The following is a 17,639-nucleotide window of genomic DNA, read 5'->3' as shown; positions in this document are numbered from 1 at the left end:
TTCTCAGACTCTCTTCTCTGTTTGACCTGCTAAAACCCAGCAAAACACCCAAAACGATAAAAAAACCTGCCTGATAAATATGTACACACACTAGCGATTTCTATTTCTCTAATGTATTTAATTCTTCACAAAGATTAGTGATGCTTCTGAACCAGAAAATGGCGAAGAAAGGTTTGAACTTGACTGTCTCCTGAGAAGCCAGCATGGAAGTTTCTGCCTTAACCCTGACAGCAACGACATGAGTGAACTGAAGGCAACCATGCTTTTCCCATCCTACACATAAAGAACTGCTGAATGCAGGTTGAGCAACTTCCCTTCAGTAACTGTAGCTACATATAAATAAGGGAAACAGAGGTGCTCAGAAGATGCTTAAATCTCAACTACACTCATTTTACAGAGTGCTGGATCAGGTACTTTCATTTGTTTGCTCTAGAACAGAAATAAATAGTGAGAAAACATCATTAACTGCTCCGATTCATGCAAAAGAGCACAAGTGGCTGATTTTAAATTTGTGGGTGAATGGCTAGGAACAGCTTTGCCTGAAAAATATGTCCTCAATGCAGATTATAGGAATCAAATTATTTTCATACTAACATTCTCTAAGACTTGATTGCCTCTGCTGGAAAGAAAGAAAAAAAATTAAGTGCATTCTTAGTACTTTTTAAATTCAAATTAAGAGTTGGAACCCACTCCTACAAACACATACTCTTTGACTTTTTGAAATCCAAGCAGGTTATAATAGGACTACTCGAGAATCAGGTTACTCAGAAGTGCTCACAAACCTATAAACCCTTACAGCAGAAGTTGTGCTCTTGTCTGTAACGCTTACCAACAGAACATAAATACTAAGGAACAGGAATACCTACCCATCTACAAGCCCTTGCTGCTTAATAATCCTGTGAGATTCTTCTCTAGAGATTCTGCCATGAAACCAGTGCTGCGTCCTATGAATAACTGGGGGTAAGAGGGAAAAGAGGGAAAGAGAGGATGGTTAGAAACAGTAATGTGCAACAGTTTTTTCCACATACTAATTATTTAAACATTTTAAAAGTGGGTATAGTTTTGTTACAGAATATAAAGTATCTTTCGTCAATCTCTATAAAAAAATGAATCAATATGAAAAAAAACGCACCAGCTGTTGCATCTACTTAATATACCAAGTAGACAGACATTATCTCCATGTATTTTCTGATTTGCAGATGTATGATTAGGTTAACCAGAGAAATCTCTTATAATATTACCTTTTCATAGCATCTTGAAAATGTTGGGACTAAACAGTTCTTAAAAATGCACTGTATAAGCTAAGGAGTTAGAATCTGGTCCCTTTAACTCTCAAATAACAAAAAGCACTTTAGCTTTTTTGTTACCCCCAAATATGTTTACTGTTTTATTGTTTTTCAAATGGTACTTTTAAACTCTGTTCAACGGAATAGAAACACAGGACAGAAACAGAGAATAGATGTGTTTCCTCTAAGAAGTTCAGGATATTAATATGCAATTTCCTATAATTTTAATAAACTTAGTATCTCAGATGTTCAGGACTCACGGGCATCCATATTTTACATTATTCAGTTATTACGGAATGAATGCTATTTTGAACTCATTTTTACTCTTTAAAGATTAACAGATCACTCATTGACTTCCCTTGTTTCAACTGAAGAGTTGATTTCTGGATTGTTTTAAATGGAAACATTTATGGAGCATCTATTTTTATAAAATCTGAGTTTTGAAAGATTGATATTGAAGAAAAGCTTGAGTGTGCCTTCAAAGGAAAACAAGTTCCTTCTACTATGTCTGTAGGGGTAAGCATGTTAATGACAGAAACTGCTGATAAACATAAACACTGTATTTGACATGGAGGCATTAATACTACCCAGCTGCACTCATCTCTGCCTCTGTATGAAATTTAACTTTTATTTTCCCGAAGAGGCCTCTGATACTATGCTTACAAACCAGCAGAATTTACCTGTACTCAGTGTGGAAGGATGGAGTGGACTTTGGCTACCCAAGATGTTCATTCTTGTGCTACGTTTCTATAGAGAAAATGAATTACCGTTAAATCCACATTAAAGCCTCAACAGAAGAGAATTAGTGCACATGCAATACAGATTCAATTTACAGGAAACTGGGGGCTGGGCAAGTTTAATGCAAGGATGAGAAAAAGAAATGCAACTTTGAAGGGGGCTAATCTACAAGCAGCAGCTCATTTCAGTTGGCTTAAAACACAAGCCAGATGTTAATGATGAAAGCTCAATATCTTAAAAAAAAAAAAAAAAAAAAAAAAAAAAAGGAAAAAAAAAATGACAGAAAAAAGAAAAGTCTGATATGTTTCTGCTCAGGCAAAACACCAGGCACTCAGTAAATCAAGCAGTATTTCCCTCCCATACATAAAGCACCAGCTAGTGCTTCAGTAATGACTCCTATTCCCTAAGAGACGAGCATGTGGGAAAACTTGTACTGCAGCTGTCTGTCCACAAGACACTATAAACAAGTTACATCAGTTTTCATTGCAAGAGGTCCTGCCTCTTGTATATTCTGCAATTAAACTTACTGGGAGCAAGCCATTAGTCAGAGCCCCAGCCTCTTCCATGTGGGGAAGCATTTAATTTGACATATTCCTCCTCAGAGACTGGTTTTGCAAACTGGCAGTAAAGTTCTGGTGGGTCTGCTTTCCCCCTCAACTTTCCTCTGGACACTAGGGGGACAGAGAAGCAGTGGTAGAAGGTTGTTGTGAATGTGACAGTTTTGCTAAAGATGGATATTGACTTTCAGATCTGCATGCTTGCAGTGTGATTGCTTCAGGTCGGAGCTAAGCTATACTGTGACCAGCACTGCACTAACATCATAGCACACTCTTGTGTTTTGGCTCTCAACAGACACTTACTAATTACAAAAATAGAAAAGAAGAGAAGATAGCTACCCTCCAAGCATGTCCTTCTTCCAAGGCAGCACTCTGTGCTTCAGCAGGATTTTCAATAACTCTTCCTATTTGCCCCGAAAAATCCATTGCTACTAGTGAGTTTTCAGATACACTTCTCTGAAAAGGAATTTTCACTTGTTTCAAAAAACAGGGAAAGAAAAAACCAGCTTGAGAGTTTCATTTCAAAATGTTTTGGTTTCAGAAGACTGTCCACAGTTATCCTTCAACAGCACAGAAAATATATCTCCTTTTTTTTTTTTCCCCTTCCAAAAGATCCACAGACACAAAAATAGATGGCTTTTCTTTTTAGGCTGTAGGGTAGGGAGAGGATTCAAAGGCTCAGAATAAAATCTGTATAGCTCAAGTTGCCCACTTGCCCTATTACTATACTCCAGTCATTTTCAGGGCCAGTTGGGATCCAAATATAGGATCTTCACTTTTAGATAGCTAACAGTCAGCTCTTGGCCCAACATATTTTAAGAAATTTACGTGTTAGTTTTGCCAGACCTAAGCTGGCTTCTGCAGAGACAGCCAGATGTCTCTGTACTGTACATCTCAAAGTGCCTGACGTATCCAAGATTTTTCAATCATGTGGATCATGTAAGCCTAAGATAATGGAGAGCCAGCCACGTAAAGTGTACTCATGCGAAACATGAACTTTACATTGATTTGCTACACAATACTGAATTTACATTTCTTAGTGTAAGATTTTCCACTTTTAAAATGCAAAAGCAAATGTATCTTTTCCAACATCATACATTAATGAGGTAAAGTTCGCTACTTACTACTGGAGTGGAAAAGTGTGGAAGCATGGCTTTTCTCTGCTGGGGAATTCTGTAATTCTGATACAGTAGCATTCCATACTGCCAACAGAAATGCAAGGACATTATTATTCAACTACATACCCTTGGAAAAAAACTGTGGTGATTTCATAATGCCACTTACACTGAAGCAAGGTGCTACCAGTTTATTATTTTCATCATCAGAAGCTGTCCCAAAGCAATATGCGTTGAGTAATAGTGATTGGCAGATGCCAATTGAGCAGTAAATATGCCCAAGTTTTATTTAAAAGATAGCACTTTTACAAGCCTGAGTGAAATACACAGGTAATTTCTGCCATTCTCGGCTATCACCAGGTTTTTCTCATAGAATACAAGCTTTTACTCGAGGTCAGAGAGCACATATTAACTCCCCTTCTTCCTACCCTCTAGTAATGTGAACTTAAAAAAAATTCTGCCGAAGGTGCCCAAATTCGGGTTTCATAATGATAAAAAATAAGAACCTTTCTATTTCATTAGCTCTTTTAATAAATTTCAGCAGGAAATAACATTTTTGATACTTTCTTCATCCTTACAAAAATAAGGGTATTGAATTCCAGTCATGCTCCTCATTGAATGTGATAAATTTTAGCAACACTAGTAGCTACAATGGTAGGAAAACACCTACTCAGTGCCTTCCCTAGAGGCACCGCGCTGAAGTATAGCAACATTGCTTACTCAGTGTTCTAACTGAAATGGTATATATAATTTTGTAAACAGGTTAATATATGACTATGGAAAGCTAAAGCAGTAGGTTAATAAAAAGGAAGGCCATGGCCACAGCCTTATGGCACAGCCTTAAATTTCCCCGACTGTATACCTTTAATCATCTTTCAGTGTTTCTTAAAAACAACCCATTTTTTTTTCCCCTAGTGTTAACTGCCTAAGGGTGCATGTTATATACCAGTATACAGAAATGACTGCCATACAGTATCTATGCTGCCACAGGTCACGCTGAAAACAAAGATTCCTCGGAATGGTCACAGGAAGACACATGGCTACATATTTGGTAAGGATAGCTAATTCTCTACACTGTGAAGGCTCTTCCTTGCCATTCAGGAACATGAGTGCCTCAACCAGTGTAACTGATTTCTTCAAAACAAGTGGTATATTCAAGGCACAGTTCAATACAATTATCTGACCCTCTGTTTGAGCACCTTCCCCACAATGCAAAATTCTGTGTAAATAGGGAAAGTAAAGGACAGGTGAGAAGAAGCACTTGGAATTGCCTGGGGACTAAAATTCTTACCATAATTGTTAGCGTGTATTAAACACGAGTCAAGTCAAGTACCTGGAGAGCGGATTACGATAGCCAACAGAGGTATCAGCCCCACAGAGATCAAATATGCAACTCGTAACTGGGATTGCTTCTTGCATCCATACTATGGCTAGTGCACCTGCTTTTGTAACAAAATAGGAATTTCTGTACTGCAACACAGAATCTCTTACGATTATCAAAGGAGATAATATTTGGAAAGCATTCAAAGAGATGTGATCTGGTCTGGAAAGTGACCACGTAATGTAGATGGAGAACAGGCATTGCAATTTCATACCCGCAGGCCTAGGAAAGGCCTTTGCTTTCCCTACACATACAGGGTTTTGCATGATGGGCAGTCTGGGTGCAGCCAGGATCAGGTAATTGTAGTAAACATTTGTTATGCCTTAAGGATAAACAAATGGCATAAACTTTTTTGAATGGGAAGGGAGGAATAAACAATGCTCATGCTGCAGTGAGAATCACTGTGGCTTCTCCTATTCAATGCCACACACGAATCAGGAAGCAGTAAAACCTCATCCTCTTTCTGATGCCCCTGCTCCCTTTCAGGTCCTTGGATGCATGCTGCAGGAATGCATCTTCTTCAGCAGGTGGATGTGAAACGCTGGTGGGGAAAATGGCATCTTGGCAGAGAGGGTTGGGAAGGCTTTGCTGCTGTGGGCTGCTACTTAGGCAGGAATGGTGACTCTGTTCATCCAGGACAGAGAAACCAAGTGCTCGCAGCACCCCTGGGTTACACACCGCAATTCTGGGCACAGCCTGGCACGCAGCAGCCACCAGCAGGGTGCTGGCGTGCTCACCTCAGCGCCTGAGGGAACAGCCGTGCCCCCACTGCCAAATCTGGAATCGTGTTTGTTGCACAGAGCGCCAAAGTTGACGGAGCTCAAAGTTCTCCATCCTGTTTTGGGGGCCATGTAGCTAGCATCAAGTACTGCAGTCCCAGGTTGTGCATCCCTCTATTTTATATCACTTTTTGTATGTTACACTCTGACACAGAGTATCAGAGTAAGGTAACAGCGTGGAAGAGAGGTGGGATTTTTATGGGTAACATGTTATTTGTATAGATTTATTTTATTTTTGTATATATGTGCATATTCCCTTTAATATGAGGGAGGACATAGTAAGGTACAGACAAAACCACAGTAATTTTCAAGGCAGCATCTTCGGGGAAAGATTTAAAACCAAACCAAACCAGACCAAAACTTCTGCATATTTCTCTATGAAGATCAGGAATTTCTCTGCTTCAAAGACTGCAGAATAGTCAACTTACTCCTCAGTTCCTTTGATGTATATTTTGTTTCAGAAAAACTGTGAAGCCTCCTACCATATTATCAAGAAATCTAATTGTTTGCTCTCAGATACGAATAACTTTCACCCACAGATAGGGTTGGTAATTTTTGTCACTTTCTTTAACAGGACCTTCAGAAAACTGGAAAAATTGCAAAGGCTCTAGATTGCACTGTTAAGATAACCACTTACCATTATCAAAACATTTTTTTTAGCTTTATGATAACTTGCAAATACCTTGTAAAGCAGTTTTTTTGATTCATTCACATAGCATAAATTTGACTCCAAAACTAAAATTATACTTGGTTCATAGTTGGAAGGAATTGAGCTCAGTGCTGTGTTTAAAAGCTTAGGAGGGACAGGTCTACCTGGCGTTTTGCTGTTGGCTGTATTGTTTTGGAGGCAGATGACGTTTAAGAACATAGAGGTCTTTTCTTATGAACAAAATAACAAACGCAACTTAACTAACAGGTGTAGCTCTATTCATATAGAAGACATTAGATACCTTGAGGAGTCGAAAGGCAGTCATCCAGCACGTCCTGCTTTGCTCGTCTTCAGCACACAACAATCTCAGTTCCTTAGTTTCATTTCTCACTCTGTTGGGCTATAAAGTATTAGAGGGAAATCAGCTACATTCAGCAGAAAACCAACAACATTGTAGGCTTACTGCAGAGTAAAGGCAGGTACAGTATTAGTCTAAGAAGTGGCCAGAAAAAGCTCACACCGCTCTGAGATGAAGCTCAGGAAAGAATGCTTGGAAAGAAATCACTTTCTCAGCTGGGTCCAGTAAGATAAACATCAGTGCCTACTTTGAAATACCCTGCAGTTCTGGCATTTTATAGGAACAAGGTACTCAGACCATGCTAGAACCAGAACCAAGGCATCTGGGTTTGGTTGTTTGGTTTTGGTTTTTTTCTAACTATGAAAAGTTTTATGAGACCCCATTTTGAGATGAAGAACCAAAGTTTCTGTAACTGAAGGTTACTGGAAGTCTGCTTCCATTAGTTCGTGATCTGTCCTGCAGCTGGTCTCTACTGTCTGAGGCAAACCCATCTCCCCTAGCTCTGGAACAGACGCTAGGAAGGAGACTACTTCACTGCTGTCAATAAAATCAGTTCCCAGCCTTATTTTCTTCTCAAAAGGTTACATGGAGCTTTGGAATACTTTCCAAACCTAGCATCAGCACAACACTTTATAAAATTCTCAAAGGCAACTGCTTATTCTTATTTCCATTTTCCAAGACAATCATCTTTAAATAAATGTAAACCTCTGGCCCACAATAATGATACAATTACACCCAGCCAGAGTTTGATCCTTTGTTACTATATAGTTTTGGTACTTGCTGTCCAGAGAAACTTTCCTATTAAGTAGCGTACTTGGAAAAAAAACTTCATCTGTGAGGTGAATCAAGGCCACCTCACAGGCACACCAGGCTTCAGCACTGAGCTGATCTGGCACAGAAATTTCCCAAGCCAAAGGAGCACCAGATAAAGTGTTAGAAGTGTCACATAAGATGATGGCAAGATTCACAGGACATGCCTGCCAAACGAAAGACGTTAAAGATCAAGTCCTCACGACAGAAATGCTTGCAGAGTTTTACATACAAATCCCATTTAGCTGGGGGCTGGGGGGACTCTGAGCTACCAATACCATCTTGAACTTTGGAAGAACGTAGGAAAAGAACTACCTTTATACAAAATCCATACTCTGCAGGTGCATTGTACAACTTCTTGCCTGCTATCAATGAGAAGATATTGCTGTCTTCTAGGTCAGCCAACAACTGCAAATGTCTTGGCTCCTGGGGAAATAAAGTGTTTTATCACAGGTAAGCGTGAGGTTTTGGAAAATCTTGCTGCAAGCTTTGCCATCCTTCAAGACCAACCTCCAACAGAGGGCAGTGTACGAACAGCGTGCTCCTCTCAGTCAGCCTCAGGTGGACGCCGCATGGCCCCTTTCAAATACCAGCCTACTAGCAGAAGGTGCTTTATACAAGAAGCTGACAAAACACTTATGGGTGAACCATGTGCTTGGACAGCATGGTTTCTCCTGCTAAATCTGTTAGCACAACTTAGTAGCCACAGTTATGTTGTCTGGCTAGTCTGGTTTTGTTATATAACAATGCTATATAGCTGTTTTCATGCACTGACAGCCCAGGGCTTGATTGCCATTTGATCACGACTTGCTTATCCTTTTCTATGTGATAAAAAAAGGGAACACTGTGTGCAGATATTTAAAAACCAGCAAAAATTACCCACTGTAAAAGCAGAAAATGCTTTCACATGCTAGAACTGTGCAACTTCTTTTTTAATCTTACCTTGGAGGTTCCTTTTGTAGAACAATAAAGTCCTGATCTCCTCAAACACACATACAATTTCTTCCATGATTTCCTACCCAGCTCTTTCACATGCAAGAAACCTTGAATTTCAGGGCAGCTACTGGAGTTTAAAAAATTCTGTTGGAGAGGAAAATGTAAATGAGGATTGTGTCCTATGGATGGATCATAAAATTGTCACTGTATTTGCAGAATGGAGAAGCAAATGGCAAATCACTTTGCTGACTTGGGGCACAGATTCACATTATGCTTAAACTGACCTACATGTTTAAACTGATTTACAACCAAAATGGGTATTCCGGCTCCTCCTGTTGTGTCTACCTGGCTAACTTCTCCTGGCACTGACATTTTCCTGTTCTCTGTGTTAATACTTAAAATCTCCAAAAGGCTAATCATTTCTCTGTATCCCTGTTCTTCTTGCACTTGGCCTGAAGGGACACATAGTCAGCTTATTATTTCTTAAAATAATACCTTGTCACAACAGTTCTGGCAAGTAGTCTAACTTGGAAACATTTGCCAAAATCTGCAACCTTATCCCCAAGTTTTAGAATGGGAACACCTTATTTCAGGATTTCCCACATTAAAGTCTTATATAGCACATGTACCTGTCCCAAGACAAGTGGTATGACAGACAACGGAACATTTAACTCACAATGTAGAGCAGCCAAGTAAGTGTCAGCAATTATACTACACTTCAAGATCCAGAAGTATTTAAGTTCTTGACATAATTAGAGGTACCACATATGGAATCATTTGATTTGCAATACATCAAAGGAAGAAAGTATTAACTATGGTTAGCTAATTGATGGATTGCTCCCTTATTAAAATGGGCCAGATTTTTAAATGACAGAGGGCTTGCTCAGTAAGTTAAATGCCAAACTAATAAATTCAATAGTAGGAAGAAAAATGCATAAACACGGCTGCCTAGTGCCTCTGCAATTCTAGAGTTGTGTTTTGGTGTTATTCGGTGGACACTGCCCACGGGAAACAATGCCCTGCGTCAGTATTTTTAGTTGCATTAAAACCTGATTTTTTTCCCAGTCTTCCCCCCCATCTCATCTAACAGAATGGAAAAGAACAGTTCGTTTTCCTGCTATTTGTACAATGAATCCACTTTTCAATTGTGAAAGGGAAAAGCCAAAAGGAGAATATATTCTACCTGTCCAGCTAGACAAACCAAAAGTAAACTAAGACGCAAGGTTTTTTGCATATCTGAGCCAGGCTGACACTAGGGAAAACAGATCCCACTGTTTTGAATGCTACTGTTAGGACTAAAAATACTAGCTCTTAATGCAGTGTATGATACTGTGAGATGATATTTAATATTCTTCCCTATTTTGTGTGTAACTAAAAACAGCACAACTTGCTCAATGTTTGAGGTGGCCTCAGATGCAACACGCTTAATGACTACTAGACTGCAGAAAGCTTACCTTCAACAAATTACAACTGTCACTGAAATGATGAAAAATGGTTGTGTGTTTTTTAAAAGGAAAAGTGTATTTAATATAAATGCTTCAAGGAAGATTGTTTTTTTATGGTTAAACAATGAACCACGAGAAGGTGCCCATTCTCTTCGCCCCACCCTCTCACACTGTTAGCCCCTGTGACTTATGCTTCTCCAGGACTGTACCTACTGAAGCCTTCCCAGAAGCAAACTCTTCTATCTCACAAGGTTGTAAGGTTTTCATTTCCGTACTGCTTGAGTTACCCTAGGTTCAAAACTTTTCCATCTTCAAGAACATCTTGCTCTTTTAGGGAGTCCCACTGCTTGTGTTAACAAGCAAACTCAATTCATTTACACTGAAGGAAAAAGGGTCCAGGGTGTGAACACCTCTGTTCCTACCACTCCCTGGCAATAGCTCTTCACGCCAGTTTTGGTTCCCACTTGCAACCTCACTGCACGTGACTTATTTTTAGTTCCAGAAATTGATTTGATTTTTGTTTCGTTTCCCAGCTGACAGTGAGTGCTAATGTTTTAAGTTCTTTGCAGTGAACCTGGAGCCAGTATTCAATGGATTTGGAAATGATTGTGGGACAAAATGAGTCCGCTAGTTCCAAAGTCAGTGGAAATACTGTATTTTAACAGAGTGCCAGTACATGTTTGCAAATATGCAAAATGACAGAAATCAAGCTAAAATCAGTTATTTGTAGGTATACTTTATTAATGTATTTGTGCCTTCTGCTTTGTAATTTCCCTGTTATTCATGGCACTGTCTTCCAGGCATCACATTCTTATATTCTTAATATAGCACTCTTTTAATAAACTGTGTTTTAATTTGGCCTCGTGAGTTGAATGTCCCCTCTTTGAGAAAATGACTAAAGTGAAAAAGGTTTAGATGAGACTGCTTAAATCAAGAAGTTTAAGCGAGCGTGTTACTAGTCAGAGCCCACCCTTCAACACCATCCTGGGAGGCCAACCAACCATGCCTTCCACCACCACAGTTCCTTCATGAGCAGGCAAGAAACTGCAGAGCAACATCAAAACTTCAGTATAAACTCAGTGCATGTGCCACTGCCCTGCAGATTACACAACTCTACCAACACATACGCATAATGTACACAACTCTGCAATTTAACTTTGGGAACTTTAAATGGGCTACTTTGCAAATACTACACACTGTTTTCTCTAACTACTGGCACTTCTCAGAGAATTATTTTTCCATATAAATGAGCAGCTAGTTGGCTGAACCATGGGGAAGTTGGTCCTTATTGTTATTTCTCACCGAGCACAAACATAGGACATAAAAAGCAAAAGCAAAACCTCTTACCATCTCAAGCCCATCTTCTAATGTTCACACACATTTTTATACTTTCTCCTATGCTATGATGTGGAGTACAGAAGAGTACTTCTGTTTTGCTTTTTATAAGGTATATTTGGTTTTCTATAAATGTATTGGCTGAGACTGTTTTAGGAACAACACTAGGTGGCCAAACCAGGTACCCACAGAGTAAGTTGAATATTAATGAAACAAATGTGTATGAATATAGCTATGAATACTTTGTGTTTATAGCTTACACCTCAATGCCACTGGGTAAGATCTTTGTAGATACTTGCAAAATTAGTACCGTATGCTAACTCACTGCATTGTGTTTCTCCAGCCAGCTATTTCCAGACATTTGAATTCTCCCTCCCTTCCTCTCAACCCCTCCCGTCCAGCTCCCAAACTTTCTTTGTCCATACAGATAACTTACAGTACCTGCAAAAGTTGTGATTGTGGGATACTGCCATTTGTTTGCTGGCACCAGGCAACCATTTGCTCTGGAAAGAAATTCTAGACACAAAAAGAGAAGACAATTGGAAGTCACATTATATTTGAACACTTTTACAAATAACAAGTAGAATTTTCTTCCAGTTATTCATTTTTTGAAACTATCACTCTTAAATCAATTTGGAGATCCCCTGACACAGAAAGTAATACTAGGGCTTTCAAGTGCAGTTTTTCTCTTCCTTCTGCTTACCAAGCACCCATGCAGACAGAATGTGGATTTTTAAAATATCTGATATGCAGCATTTCGTAAGTGCATTTTCCCATTGTTTCCTCTTCTACCGAGGGCTTTTGAGGATCTCTAACAGCCTCTGCTTTCTAGGAAGGGAGAGGATGAATCGTCCTTCAACTTGGGTACGCAGTGGCTCCTTGCTTATTGCATAGCCTGCCACCAGATTTCTGGGCTTCCCTCTCTGTCCAGAAAGGCTGCTCAGCCAACAAACCCTCTGTAACTCCACTTGTCACGTGGAAGATGCACAGCAGGAGGAGTAACAAGTTTTTTCTACCCTCACTGGGGTAAACTGGATGTAAATGCATTATAAGACATTTCAGGCATGTAGGCTGCATGATCCCCAGTATATACAGCTTTACATTTGATGGCGCTCTCTTTCTATCCAAAATACAGTTCTTCAGTGCTGCATCTGCCTGACTCTAGAACCTGCTCAGTCCTTCAGAAGGCTCCAAACAAAGTGCCATTTGCAGACGTTAATTATGAGAGAGAGCTCATGTGTAACTGTTGATGCTTTCATTTGGTTGTTCAACAGCCAGGTTATGCTCAGGACTTGAAACCCTTCAATCTGTCAAGAGAAGAGCCCTTTGCAAAATCTAACACTATAGGTTTATATTTCAGGGTAACACAACAGAGCCCAGTGGTTTTTCTTGTAAGGAGAGGTCCACAAAATGAAGTAATGAAAACTGAATGAGGACATGTGTCCAATAATTAGGTTCTGTGTTCCATGTCCTGCTTCACGAGCTAGATTTGAATAATCTCAAAGCAGAAATCTATTTCCTATCCCCATCCCACAAATACAGAAGCAAATACTGTTTAACACGCAAACAGGTGCTTCTACAGAGCTTTTTGATTTCAGACACCTGGCACAGTATCTTGTTCATACTGAGTCTTTGCATGACAAAGGTCAGACAGTTTTCTGACTGATGAATAGATGACTTGATTTCAGATTTAATCCTCTAGCTTCCATTTTCATTTCTCGTGCTTTAAAATACCTATATAATTAGGTGCACTGAATTTACTACACACAGCAATTACATTAAGTCATTCTTGAAGTTTTTAAACATTACTTGAAGCATAAAGACATGCAGAAATGCCTGAAATAAAACAATGGCTTCTTGTAACAAGATGAATCACAACAAAAATGTTTCCAGTTTAGAACTTTTGTCACACTTTAGGTAATATAAATTTCAGTCTTTAGAGCATAAAGAGAAGGGCTGAAAAGGAATTGCCCTTCTGCCAGGTAAGTCGTACAATGAATTATGAAAGCTAACATTTACCAGCCTCTCTTGAGTAGAAACAGTGCCATATGGCAACAGCTAATGCAACGGATAGGGAGCCTTCGCATTCTTACACCAAAAGAATGATTTATTCTCTGATTGCAGGAGCCTGGGACTGAATGCCAAGCGTTCTGGGTTTTACTCCCATGTTCTGTTATTAATTAAAATATACCACATGAAATCAATGTGCTAGCTCCTATGATACCAAAATTTCTGTACAACACTCAGATGTTCATAGGTTATCAGATGGGAAGATCAACAGAAGTGAAAAATTACAAATACTCCACGTACAGAAATGTTTCACACAGTAAGTCAAGGCACAGCCTCTGAAACAAGCACTAGCAGATGACAAACGTACGTGCAAGCACACATGTGAGGATGCAGCAACTGTGCATTAGCATCTACGAGGAAAGGAATTAATTTATCACCCGCGGGAACTTCAACAATGAGTTTTCATGTGACCTCATGTATCTTTTTTCTTCTGGCACCACAAATGCCCGACTGACCCAAAATCTCTTCTCACCTAAACCACCTCCAGATTATCCTTCTTCAGCTCTCTAGATGGGTTGCACCAGCTGGTATCAGTGCATGTCAACAGCCCATTGCAACTTAATTGTTTAGATAAAATGTGAAAAAACATCCCCAAATAAGCAGTTACACTGCAAACAGTTTAAAATTACAACATCCAAAGGATCTTACAAATCCAAGAATAAGTATAGCTATGACATACAATACTTTTTGAGCATGGGTATACATGAAGACATAGAGAGGGCGAGTTGCTGTGATCACTAAAGAAGGCAGAGCACACTGGCAGAGCACAGCCATACACGAGACACTGTTCAACATATATAATGATAAACTGGAAATTCCTTTTATGTAGTAAGTACTTCAGGAGTTACCCAGAGGGTTTTTTAAAAATTATTACTGTCAGAAATTAAAACCTTTGGAAACTGCACCATATGCGATCAATTTGCTTCAAATCAAGTAACTTTGAAGATAATGAATAAATTGCACTACTGATTGTTTTTCTTAAACCAACAAAGATTTCCCTGTCTTGGTCACTGTCCAACATAACAATAGCCATTTTGGAGCAAGTATATTTGGTAACTTGAAAACACTTGAGGTTTTAGGCTGGGAGGAGAGTACAAGGAATTGAAACACTGGTTAGCATTTCTTTGGAATGAAATCTGTTTGTTGGTTGCCTTTTTTTTTAATAGATGTTTAAGACATAACAGCGCCCAGCAATGCTATTGCAATCCATCCCTCTCTCTGTAGTGTAAACAACTAAGTAATGTGACTCACCATGGGATTTTTGAAAAATTCATATTTTGCGTAATTCTTCCTGAACAAAAATTTACTTTCACTTCCCATTGTGGACTCGACTTGAACTATGAGCTCATGATCTTCCAAGCACCTCTCTGTGGAAAAAGAACTTGATGTTAATACACAGCCAACCAGCAGAGGCAGCAAGACCAACTTCCAAAGGAACAGGAGTAAAACAACCCAGTGTAATTCTGTTACCTTTTAAGAACTTAACACAACCTATTATAGCTTTCAAACCATACTGCCATGAGGCATTTAAGGGACACAGCAGCGTTCTTCAAAGATTTCCTACATCAGGGCTTCCTAAGCACAGACTTTGGAGAAAGGAAAGAACATAAGATTTTTTTGTGTGCAGAAGCTTAAATAATGCACATGACCCTCTTCTTCTGATGCTGGCTATACGCTGTGGAACTGGCAAGGTGGACAGACTTACGGGGGAAAAAGTTGCGAAAAGGCCACTGTTAGGTCTTGAACTATCACAAAAATACAGTGTTCTATTTGATCACACTCTATAAAACCAGTTCATTTCAAGGTGAACTTCAGGCCTTTATTGTAGATGCTAGACAATGGGGTTTATTATGAAAGAGGTCACAGGATCTACTTTACAGGAATACTGACAGAGACAAATGTTTTGTACACATGACAGGGCAATTTTCTGCTCTAGATTTGGTTACAAGGTAACTCCCCATAACCACCACTTCTCTGGTCAAAAGAATGGCACATCAAAGCATGAACAGATAGCTTAACAAACCCAATGCACTGAAAGCAGTAACTCGAAAGAAGGCAACTGGGCTAAATGTGCGCTACTTAGTGAACTCATTATCTCGGCAAATATCCAGAAGTGTCCGAGAAAATATTTAGTAAGTATTTTTCGGAAGTCTTAATAGTTGGTACTTTCATCCCTTATATAATAGGAAATAAAAAATGAGGTCAAACAAAAAATAACTTTTGCAAAGCTCTATCCAAAATGTGTGTGACTTGCTGGCCAAAGAAATCTGGAGAGTCCTTTCTCCACTTTGTGTTCCTGCATCCTCTCATTCCCACGGTTAGAAATGCCAGGCTGCCACCCAAGCTCTCTTGGGGTGTTTTCAGGATAGAAAGCAAGCAGTCTTTGGTATTTCAAAAAGTAGCGAGCTCTTGAACATCACTTGAATTATTCAATTGATTGGAAATTTAACCCATCCCTGAATAATCCCATTGTCTTTTTCACCTGCATTTAGGTGGTCAGTCATCACCAGCTCACCGATGACCTCAGCATTTACCGTGCATCTGAAGTGTCCAGCCTTGCTGTAGATTGTGTTTCAGGGGGTTAACACCGAAGACTTTCCATATTGGGCTGCTCTCAAATAAGGAGCTGCTGCTTATTGCATTAGCCCATAACACCACATTTAAGGGGTAGTTCTCTGACTACTGTACTTGACAACACTGCTGTTGGTAGCAGTTAATTAAGGACATTTTGCACCACCTAAGCATTCATCACCTAAACCTCCACACTGTCTAGGAGCTGTGCTTCACAGGTGAAGTTTCAGGTATTGCTGCTCATCTATTGCTACTATCATGCTCGTAAGCAACTGGTTAAGTCAAATCTCCACACTCTGATGAGGACACTGGGCCTAGGAGTGTAGAGGGCCTTTCTGTTTTTTAAATTATGCTTCCTCTAAAGAACATTTAATTATGTTGGTATGAACCTTCCTCATAGTATGAACCCTGAAAGACCATGTGTCCTGCTACTGCCTGCTTCTGTCACTGCACAAAGGTGTGTGCTTCGGTCTCCTAATCGGACTGAAGGTTGCTCGCCTAAGGGCAGGGACAAACCACGCTGTCTTCATTCTGTCCTGAGGAAATGCAGTATAAATTAACACTTGTCAATTTGTTCTGTATTTTCATTGTTAGTTTGTGTAAATATACCCAGTGACAGTTTCTTAAATGCTTTAGACAACTGACCCAGATGTATTTCTTTCTTAAATCAATACCCGTTTGAGATTATGTAGTGATACTCCTGCTGATTTAATTTTTACATTTTCATTTTGGTGGCGAAAATCATCTCGACGAAAAGGTGCAGCATTTCATAGCGCATGTATGCAAAAAGGAAGCTAGTCCTGGTCAGTTTGCTACTACTTCACAGAAGTTGCGCACTTGGCAAGTCCTTGGTAATTCGCCCTCAGTAAGTACAAATGGGATGAACTGCCACTTGACACACCTGCAACTCAACTTCAGCCCTGCTTTGCGCTTCCTGCTACAAAACTAGAAGCACAAATGTCAGTCTGTTCAGTTCAATAGGTCAGACTGTCTTCAAGTGGTATTGCTGCCAAAGTGACCAGAAATGTCTCCTTTTAGTTTATCTGATAGGCTCAACTCGGTCTCCTCTACACACTTCCCAGAAGAACAGGACAGACTTTCCCCTCCGCCCCATCCCCTCAAAATTGCCCTGTATTATTATCTGAACTTCTGCAGAACTGTAGAAGTGATGCAAGATGAGAAAAGGAGCTGGATTCCATCGTGAACAACTCGTAGGCAGGGCCCTGAATTCCCAACTGGAGAATCACTACAAATGACAGGTGGACAGAAGTATGAAATAGCCTGTCCTGTTTTCCTGTTTCAGCAAGTGCTGTGTCTAACTGTTCCACTTTTAATTAATTCAGATCAAGGCAAATCAAATTCAATGCACATGTAAACAGGAAAATCTATGCACAAAACTATGCAGCGTTTTTTTCTTCCAACCCTATATATATTTCAGAGCCCTCTTACTTTTCTCTCTGGCTTTAACGAGGTTAAATGAGATGTATAGTCAGTTCTGGAGCTGTAGGGATTTTTTCAGTGTCCAGACACATACTATCGTGACACTCTGTCCTCATCAATACTATGATTTATGTTAATCTCTAATACAGATATCTCAGTCCCCATCCTA

At 39.6% G+C, this 17,639-nt stretch overlaps 1 protein-coding gene across 6 annotated transcripts in view; it reads right to left on the bottom strand.

Annotated features, from left to right (window-relative positions):
* The window catches only part of GRB10 (growth factor receptor bound protein 10), a 146,866-nt gene that overhangs the window by 3,774 nt on the left and 125,453 nt on the right, over nucleotides 1–17,639 (bottom strand). For all 6 annotated transcript variants that reach the window (XM_042798148.1, XM_042798150.1, XM_042798149.1 and 3 more), the window contains 9 exons: nucleotides 14,711–14,826; nucleotides 11,831–11,905; nucleotides 8,616–8,753; nucleotides 7,989–8,099; nucleotides 6,807–6,905; nucleotides 3,706–3,783; nucleotides 2,921–3,037; nucleotides 1,967–2,033; nucleotides 867–954 (listed from right to left, as the gene is read on the bottom strand). In XM_042798148.1, the coding sequence (XP_042654082.1) occupies nucleotides 867–954; nucleotides 1,967–2,033; nucleotides 2,921–3,037; nucleotides 3,706–3,783; nucleotides 6,807–6,905; nucleotides 7,989–8,099; nucleotides 8,616–8,753; nucleotides 11,831–11,905; nucleotides 14,711–14,826 (889 nt within the window). The remainder of the gene's footprint in view (nucleotides 1–866; nucleotides 955–1,966; nucleotides 2,034–2,920; nucleotides 3,038–3,705; nucleotides 3,784–6,806; nucleotides 6,906–7,988; nucleotides 8,100–8,615; nucleotides 8,754–11,830; nucleotides 11,906–14,710; nucleotides 14,827–17,639) is intronic.

The sequence above is a fragment of the Tyto alba genome, unplaced genomic scaffold (genome assembly GCF_018691265.1).
Source record: "Tyto alba isolate M040663 unplaced genomic scaffold, T.alba_DEE_v4.0 Super-Scaffold_27, whole genome shotgun sequence".
Lineage (NCBI taxonomy): Eukaryota > Metazoa > Chordata > Aves > Strigiformes > Tytonidae > Tyto > Tyto alba.
The sequence above is the reverse complement of the archived record's forward strand: the minus strand, read 5'-3'. Positions and strand labels throughout refer to the sequence as shown.